At 31.9% G+C, this 10,032-nt stretch overlaps 1 protein-coding gene across 3 annotated transcripts; it reads right to left on the minus strand.

Annotated features, from left to right (window-relative positions):
• Positions 1-3,594: 3,594 nt before the first annotated feature.
• Positions 3,595-7,338, minus strand: LOC149571784 (protein NUCLEAR FUSION DEFECTIVE 4-like). 3 transcript variants are annotated; one of them, XM_089813194.1, is made up of 2 exons: positions 6,404-7,338; positions 3,595-4,800 (listed from the first exon to the last, which is right to left on the minus strand). In XM_089813194.1, the coding sequence occupies exons 1-2, from the start codon at positions 7,106-7,108 to the stop codon at positions 3,964-3,966; spliced, it is 1,542 nt and encodes a 513-aa protein (XP_089669320.1). In that variant the 5' UTR covers positions 7,109-7,338; the 3' UTR covers positions 3,595-3,963. The 3 variants fall into 3 exon arrangements, with proteins under 3 accessions (XP_089669320.1, XP_089669319.1, XP_089669321.1); XM_089813193.1 differs by having other exon boundaries at positions 3,595-4,809; positions 6,404-7,232; XM_089813195.1 differs by lacking the exon at positions 3,595-4,800 and adding an exon at positions 6,114-6,325 and having other exon boundaries at positions 6,404-7,240.
• Between the last annotated feature and the right edge of the window lie 2,694 nt (positions 7,339-10,032).

Consider the following 10,032-nt stretch of genomic DNA (forward strand, 5'->3'; position numbering starts at 1 on the left):
CAACTTCATCATAGGGCCTCTAGTAGCCGCACTGATAAGTCATTGTTGGACTTTTTCTCTAAGAGGATGAATACCTAATCTTTTCGTGATGTCTCATGCTTTCCTCTTCTTCTTCGTTTATTGTTCTTGTTTTTTTGTGGTCACTGTTTGGTGCTTCCTTCGTCTACTACTTTCTTGATGTAAGCTTCTAGTCCCATAGAACCTTATTGTGGTCTTTTGTTGGACACTAATAATATTATCTTATCTTATCGATCTTATCTTATCTTTGTCTTTCTAACTCTTGGCTTATTTCCTATCATATCACAATATTTCTAAATAATTGTAAGCCACAAAAGAAGAGAAAGCTAGAACATTTGTGATCCAATTGCTTCATCCTTTTAACTGGTGAATCCAAAGCCAATGAATATGCCCATTGAAGATGATTCACCACTAGAAGTAAACTAGTATTGATTTTCATATACTTAGAAGAATCATATGGCATCATGTAATCCAATTTTTAACCGATTGACTATAGTATATCATTCAAAACAAATACCAGTGCCAAATGAAAGACATTTCAAGCAAGCATGTGTATATGTGTATTAAAACGTGCTCATATAGAAAAAGACTTCATACTTGAGAGTTGGAAAGTAGATCAGCAAAGCCCAACTAGGTTTCCACATACAATTTCATCAAATCTAAAACTTGTAGAGAAAATTTTCTCAAATTATTTGTTTATGTTCTTTTACAAACAATTTAATCAAAACCAAAACAATAGTCCAATTGCACATCTGCTATTTTTATTTACAGAGTCAAATATCTTGGTTATGTTGGTATCCTACAAGATTTTTCAAAGGGCAATTAGACCGTGTTAGCTAGACCACATGTAGAATAAGGGAAAGAATCATCATCATAACCATTGCCAGAGGAAAGATAATGCTCTTATCAACATCAATCTTCTAGAATGAAGCTTTGTGGGAAATTCTACAAGTTCCTAAATAGCTTAGCTGGAATAATTTGGACAAAGCTTCCCAAACTTTTATTTTCTATAATTTATAGTCTCAATGAATCAATTATACCCCTACTAAAATTGCTTCTAGCTAGTAAAAGAATTTACTGATAATAAAGTAATTAAATAATAAATTGATTTTTTAATTTTAGAAGTTGAGCAACTTTGGTTATAAAATTTAATTGGAAGAGGCAACTACAAACATTAGGTCCCTACCTATATTCTTTTATTTTGTTCAATTTTGTATGAACGATGGAAATAAAAATGCATCCGAATATAGGAGAACCATATGTCTTAGCTAGTACTTAAAAAATATGTTGCTTTTTGTGATATTTTTCTTTTCTAAACAATAAAAAAAACTATAAGTATCACAAAAAACTAAAGTATCAAAACAAAAACTCTTTAATCCAAACCTTTGTCACAAATAATTTTAAATTAGTACTTGAAAATTATTTTCATAATTAATTTATTTTTAATTTTTGTTTCCACTATATTAAACCAATGAAACATGGGAATGGGCTAAATCATCCTAATATCAAAATTGTTGATTAGAACTTAAGAATAGAACTATACCTTCATTTACATTTTTACTCACTATTCAAACTTTGAGACATTCACAATAATTTTCAAGCAACGACCTTTTTAAACTTGAGAAGCCAAAACAGATTGTTTACTACTTGAATCTTTCTCTTGTGTTCAGATTGGGATGGCAAGGCTAGTTTTAAAACTTCATCATGGTTACACTGCATACAACCTAGGAGTAAGGGTGGGTTAGGATTGTTGGATCCCAAGACTCAAGAAGTTTGTTTATTAGCAAAATGGATTACAAGAGTGGTAATAGATGATGAGCCATGAAAACTTCTGGTTCATTTCCACATTCAACTTGCTACTATGAATAACAAATAACAAATAGGAAAGTGTACGGTGGACAAATAAAATTTTGATGGCTCCCTTCTTCCGTATAAGAGTGTTATTTCCTTTGAAATCCATTTGGATGGCTTGGCTAAAAAGTCAACAATCTCTTCAATGGGAGGGAATCTCTTCAACACATATTTAGTTTTACAACCTAGTCAATTTGGTGGAACAAATTTGTTTAGTATCGTGATCAACTGCTTGCAGTTATGTTCTCCAAACAAAGTCATTACACATTCAAGAAAGGAGTCCATCAATTCAATGATATTTGGGATTTTAATTCTCTTGGTTGGGTTGATTACCAAAGTTCCAAATTCTCCATTGGACTAGTTGACAAGTATAAAAGCTTTTTGATATTCATGAAGTCAATGGTGCCTGTGAAACTTCTTATGAAGTTATGCACACCCTTTAAATGGAATGCATTCAAAGACAAGCTATGGTTTGGGGAAATTTCTTTTTCATGCTTTCCTCTAAAAAGGATCTATTTAAACCTCCTTCCCAATATGAAATTAAATCCAATACTTAATATTAGATGGGGGTGTAAGTTTAAGGAGAAAAGGTGGAGCAATTTGAGTGCCCAAATCTGGGGATCTAAAGCTGAAGCCAATACCCAAACTTTGGTGTGGAAAATCTTACATTTTAGATTATCGATTGATGATAGATTAAAATTATTAATGATTTCTCTAGACAAGTATCCTTGTCGCCAACACTCTAAAAGCATTAACCACATTTTCTAGAATTATTTCTTAGCCAATAGAAAATACTTTGTTGTTAATGCTCATTTGCCTATTATTTTTTACCCTATTTTGCAGTGGACAGAAACCATTCTAGTCATTGGACTGTATAGGGATTTAATTGCCAATTCTTTTAAATAAACAATTTTGTTGAGTACTGGGAAAAGTCAATGTCGAGCTATTTTTTCTTACCATGTTTTTAACCACAAAGTGGAGATATTGCAATTTTATTGTGGTATTATGTTACAATTTGGTTTTTTGTGGTCCCAGATGGAAAACCTACCTACCTACAACAACCAATTGGACAAGATCAAGTACCAATTTTTAACATTGAGAGCAGAGGATATTTTATGCTCAAGACAATTGCACAAGTTCCTTAAGTTCTTAGTTCAAGCAGTGTAACCACTAATTTCTTTTTATTGTTGTAACTTATTGCTTCAAGGTTGCAAAGTTGAAACATTTTTATTATGTTATGTAAATCTAATATTATGTAATGATGCATACATAGCACTGGTTTTAATTGTTTTCTTTCCCTATTTGCAGTTCCTCTTGGACTTCTAAAATTTTTTATTGTATCAACATTGATCAATAAATTAAAGATCCAAGCAACAGGCCCACACGACGATCTCATTTACAAAACTTGGACTCAAAAACTTGATGTGACAACCCAAGCTCTTGCAATTATTGAGCAAACATGCAAACTTACAAATTACAAGAATATGCAAAATAAATGAATAACATACATGTTCCCATAATACTAAGCTCATTCATTAACATAAAAGAACATCACTATAATTTATGCATGTGCATATCATCACCCTAGTTAGACAAGGGGGCATCCAAAACTAACTGCTTGCCTCCTTGTTGCGGACTCAAACCTCTTATCTCTATATCTATATCACAACTATGTACTCACATATACATCGAAGGAGTATTTTTGCAAATACAAACAACTCATAATTATACAATAAGAAATTGTGTAATTATTTTTATAATACATTATTTCATGTACAAGCTTCCTCACAAAAATGCTTCTACTAAACACACCGTGCATTGTTCTATGAGCAAGAAATATCTTTGCACATATATAAGCAACCTATAAGATTTGACAATAATAACTATATATGGTATCAACCAATAATGACAAAGTATTCAACTGACAACTCTTGCCCCAACAACTCTAAACACAAACATTACAAACTTTGATCGTATAATCATTCCTAAGTAAGGGTTATATACAATCAAGATGAATGGTGTAGGTTTTAAAAACACCATCTTGACACAACCTTACATTTGTGTGTCAAATACCCCTCTAATAGCAAGATCTTTTTAGTAATTTGTTCTTTTTCTATAAATATGTTTTGTTCTCCACCACAAAATGGATGAGGTTAAAGTTGCTAAGATACAAATACTAGCCAAAATAATGAAGGTGAGATTAAAACATGTGCTTCCCTTGCATTGACCTCCTCCTTGCTTAGTTGCCTCTATATCATAGAGATACCCAGCCATCCACACAGAGAGAACATATGATACCACTGGATTCCCCATCATCACCACATTGTATAATGCCCCGAAATGACCCAACCCAAACAAATCAGACACGGTAATGGAATTTAAACACCAATTCGCTCCAAAAGAAAATCCTATTAAAATGCAACCTAAGTATAGAGCCCGAGGAAAAGTACCTGCTATTATTATAAGTAAATTCCCGCAACACAAAATCAACTCAACTAGTGTAATTAACAATGGCCTGCCCACTCTAAATTTAGAAAGAAAATAATCAGATAAAACCCCACAACCAAATCGACCTAAAAATTGGGCTACTGATATCAAAGTGACAAATATAGCAATGTCTTCTTGAGCATATCCTAAAGAAGTCGCAACTTGGCTCATGTTGTTAATTGCCACAACACCAGACGCTATAGCAACTGCAGACGTAAAGAAGACCAATAAAAAATCAAGGGAACAAATTGCTCTCCACAATGAACAATTAGCATACTCCATAATAACATATTTATCAGAATAGTTTGAACTTCCTTGTGCATTCAAGGGCTCTAAGAGTTTTGAGTTTTTAATTGAAGTTCTCTCATGGACAATAGCTCTTTGTGCCACATAGATGGGAATTGCCATAATTACAAGTAAAATTGCAAATTCCACTCGAACTCCCTGCAAAAACTATAATCGTTTAGTACAATATGTTCGATAAACTCTTCCTACAAGCAAGTATTTTATATAAAAAATTACATTTATTTCACTATTATTTTGACACATTAATTCATAATTGAAGCAACATAAAAGTTACAAGCTCCAACTCATCATAATGATAAAGCATTGATGCAATCTCAAAAACTATTTCAAGAAAAACAATTGCATAATTATAATCCAAAAATTCTATTAAATGTAAAAATATCTTGTTATCACTTCAAAAATATCATTAACTATATCAATCTCATCCAACTTACATTCCTTATTTAAAAAATGTCTTCTATCAATTGTTATCCAAACGTATTGTAATAATATTTATAGATTTCAATTATGTAGAAGTTTGTGCTATCAATATTTTACAAGAAAATTATGTAGAAATAAACTTACACAATTAAAATCCAAAAATACTAGTATATTTTATTATTAAATGTCAAAAACTCATATTATCTCAATATAAATATTAAACAATAATAATATCAACTATTTTAATCTTAAATTTATATACTCTATAAATAAACACAACACAAAAAATTATATATCAATATATTGTTAATCATTATAATCTTAAAATTTGTATTTATTAAATGTAAACACTAAAACATGATTATCAACACTAACCTACTTTTATTTTCCCAATTCTAGATTCTACTTTTGTTACTTTAAAATCTATTTTTTTCAAAGAGTGAAATCTACCCCAATATAATTTAAAGAGTGGAATCTACCAACCTACTATTATTAGGTGTAAAACCTATTCTAGATTCTACTTTCATTGTGTTAAAACTTGTGCTTAAAAAATGACATTATTAAAAATCTATCATAACCTACTTCCAACCATTATTAAAACATAATCTAACTTGTAGTCTTATAAAATAAGGAAAAACCATAGTCATATAAAATAAAATAAAACCCACCCCTCCAACTAAATCCCCATGATATTTCTACCCCACAATTTCATTTAAAGGAACTTCCTCTAATCATGATTATGTTAAAACTGGAGACCAACCCAACCCAAGGTTAACGAGGCCCAGGAATATCATAACACCCACAATCAGAATCAGAAATCCAACCCAATCAATGATGAAAGAAAGCAGAACAAGAAGCTGAAAAGTAACTACACAGTAGAGTCAGACATTCAACTATTGAATTCAAATTCAGAAGCTACTATGCAATACATTCAGCATCACAAATTCAACCATGGATATCAAACTTAAAAGCAACTACTAAAAACAATGGAATCACAAGTTCAACATTGATATCAAATTCAAAAGCTAATACATCCAGAATCAGAAATTCACAAATTAATATCAAATTTGAAAGCAACTAAATAATACAATCATAATCAGAAGTTCAGCTGTTGATATCAAATTCAAAAGCAAGTAAGCAGTACAATCAGAAAAAAAAAATCTAAACCTTGATTAAAAACAATTTTAGATTCAAAAGCGACCGACAGATTATAGATATCAGATGAAATTGATTGAAATAACATCTGCAAACGCCAGGGCTAGAGGATCACAATGATAAACCAAAAAAATCAACATAAAAAAACCCAAAAACATCCACTAACCTGGATGGATTTGACGTCCCAGAAGGCAGATCCCATGAGAAAAACGGCCAAGAACACAATGGGCACAGACGCCATAGCCAGGAACTCCATAGTCCTGGAAGACCCATTTCCACAACCCTCAATTTCATACTTGCTCACAATGGGCATGATGAAGAGGGCCACAGCAGAAGGAACAATGGCGGCCACAATCAAGAAGGAAGACCCATCTGACTCAGGGAAAAAAGCCTGCCATACTGTAGACAAAACAGCGCTGCTGAGACCAGCACAACCCTTCATCAAACCCACCACAATCCCTCTGTTGGCAGGGAAATTAGTGACACAGGTCACCATGGAAGCCGTGTTGTAGTACAACTCACTGTTCATGGCAACACATGTAACGAAACAGAGCTCCCACAGGGCAGGGGATGTTAAGCTCCCGGTCACATAGAGCCATAGGACCGCGTAGCCTGCCAAATTGTGGAGAGCCCCAATGAAGAGAACGGTCCATGGAGGGAAGCGCTGGTAGAGGAGGCCAGAGAGGAAGCCCCCAAATACACCAAGGTTGGAGAAGACGGAGATCGTGTCTAATTGCTGTTGGGTGTAGCCAAATCTGGTCTTAATGGTCTGAGAATATATGCTGAAGCCGTATGAAGCCCCAGTACAACATTCGAGCCATATGCAAGCCACAAGAACTACCCATCTGTTCTTCAATGAATCGTACCCCATGGAAGGAAAGCTTTTGTTGGGTGGGATTCAGACAGAATTGGGGGAGCTTGGGGGTTGAATTAGGGCTTTAATGGAAGGTACAGTATGTTGGGTGTACCTTAAGGGAAGATTTTTTTTGGTTTATTTGTTTTTTTCATATTTGGTTAATAGGGATATTTTTGGATTTTTGAGCCACATGATTGGAGAGAGAAGGCCTAGGCATAGGGAAGATTTTTTTTTAAGGGAGAGGACGGGTGGAGCATATCTGATGGAATATTATATTTTTTAGAGTTGAAATGTATTTGTCGGTCAGGAAAAATTGTTGTTTTATAAGAGGTGGAGTAGATCAAGTGGCCTGTGGCTATACAGCCACGAAAATGCACTTCCATACAAAGGAGAGGACTTAATTTTTAAAAAGTTCGAGGATTTCCTTAATTTTTAAAAAGTTCGAAAAAATAATGTAAAGGAAGTGCATTTTCGTGGCTGTATAGACGTTGCCGATCAAGTGTACTACCTAGTAGTCATTTATAGCTAGATGGGAGAGGTATGGATTCAAACAACACGTTGGATTTGGAAGATTTTTGTTTTTGGTTTTCATATAACTTAGCTTTTTATGTACAAATTTGGATTTCGACAAATTTTTATCTTGTTTGTGTGTAACTTAATGGATATAGCTATTGTTTTGGTTTTTTGGTAGTAACAATACATGTTACGAGATTTGATATATGCATTTTAAAATATCATTTGAACCTATTTAGAGATGCTATAATAATCCAATTCTACAGGTACAAGTGGAGTACTATTTGTACATGACATGTTTATTAATACGCTTTTAGTTGTATTTTATTTTTATTTTTTTGGTTTCTTTAAAGTTAGCAATACAAGGATCACCATGTCCATGAGTGTCCAACTATTTGAACATGAAATTAATGTTGGTAAATATAAAATAAGTATATTCATTGCATCCAATTATTATTCTTATGTCATGTCACATTTGTCTATCAAATAGTTTAGTTACCTTTTTAAGAGGTGGAGCAAGTCTATTAATCTCATTCAATTACTATTCTTAAGATGCAATATGTTTGTTAGTCAAAATATTTCTTTTCTTTTTGAGAGGTGGGATGAGTATATTGATGGCCAACTAATTCTTTTTCTCGAGTGTTATTATATTTGTTTCTCAAAATAGTCATTTACCTTTTAAGAGGTGGAACAAGTATATTCATCTCCAATCAATTATGATGGTTTACTTGTAATATATTTTTTGGTTAAATAAAGTATTTATTGTTTACATAGGTGGACCAAGTATATTCTTATAGCCTTTTCATTTTTATATTTTGGACAATCTTTTGGTTTCCTGAATCTATATAATATTTTCTTTATTGCACTTAATTACTATTCTTTAGTTGCAACATGTTTCGTGTTTTAAGACTAGCAATCACACCTTGGTGTGTAATAGGTACGTCGAAAATGTATGTAAGGTTAAGAGGGTATTTTTGTATGCGTGTCTGTAGTATGATGAAATAGTCATTTATCAAATTTTATTATTTATGTAATAAAAGTTCTAATTCGGATTTTTATTTGATGAGGAGATAATTAGAGGACTGGAAATTTTGATGAGATGGTTCACATATTTTAATCTCCTAACTCTACACGTTGTTGACCTTATACGATCAATATTCTAGAATGCAACTTCACAATAGTGAATACAATGTAGTAGAGGCACGAAAGGGGTCTTGGAACTATCCATGTCAGGTTATCAAGGTAAGGGAAGAGTACCACTTCATACTTTTTCTCACACCTAAAATTAAATTAAGTAATTGATATCCAACCTATAACTTAAAATATAGTTCTTTTTTAACTAAGGCATTATAACATATATTATCACCAGTTTTGTAAAATTCTTCATATGTAACATTTGTGTTCAAATTATGAATTTAATTTATATTTGTCAGACAAATGTTGACTATTTTTCCACTTTAAAAAGAAAAACAAAATTTAAATATCTCTAATAAAAAATGCTTGTCTTCCCATAATTATAAGTGTTATTGTATAAAATTAGTAAAAATTTGCATGAGAAATATTCTATTGTTAAATAGTCAAATTTGTATTGACTATCTTGTGCATTCAAACTTATTGTTAGTTCTTGCATTTGAAAGACTTGGAAGATTTATAGAGATAGAAAAATATTTTATTTTATTTTATTTTTGGATCGGTAAGAGGCCGAAGCCAAGATTAAGTATTTTGTGTTGTGATTAATTAATTATTATTATTATTTATTAAGCACGATCACGAATAGATTTGAACCCAAAACCTCTTCGATAAGAGGCTCACAATTTACCATTGTGTTGTAGGCTCTTGCTTGAAAAATATATAATTTAATATGTTAGAAATTATAATTTAATATATGCAAAAAGATATATGTTAAATTATTATTATAAATATATAAAATAATTTTTTTGTGTACATTAATCATAATTTCAATTTTTTCCCTCTACAACCAAAATTAAATCATGAGTAAGATGACTTGGGATGCTAGCTATTCCATAAATTTTGAATGGTAGTCTTCTTGATCTCCACTTCACATCTCTCTTTGTTCAGTAATGTTCCCTAAAATGCTCTATAAGCATTAGTTTTTATGGATGAGATGATAACTAATAGTTATTATAGTGTGAAACATTGTTCTTGAATGTAATTTTAATCATTAAAGAAAAACATTATGCACATTTACATGGAAAAAACATAGTAGCAACTTTTACCCTTGTAATGTGTGCATGGCTCATTGAGCTACTTTTGTTGGCATGGACAATTTGCATTTTTGTAACAACACTACTTTTTTCATTAAATTGTTAATATTTTTATCTCTCCCTCCAACTTTCAATCATTTGATGCTAATTAGGGCGAATAGTTGGGCCCTTTCCAATTCAAAACATGGAGGAACTTAATGA

The sequence above is a fragment of the Cupressus sempervirens genome, chromosome 2, assembly GCF_028749045.1.
Source record: "Cupressus sempervirens isolate cs-2001-9-10 chromosome 2, ASM2874904v1, whole genome shotgun sequence".
In the NCBI taxonomy this organism is placed as follows: domain Eukaryota; kingdom Viridiplantae; phylum Streptophyta; class Pinopsida; order Cupressales; family Cupressaceae; genus Cupressus; species Cupressus sempervirens.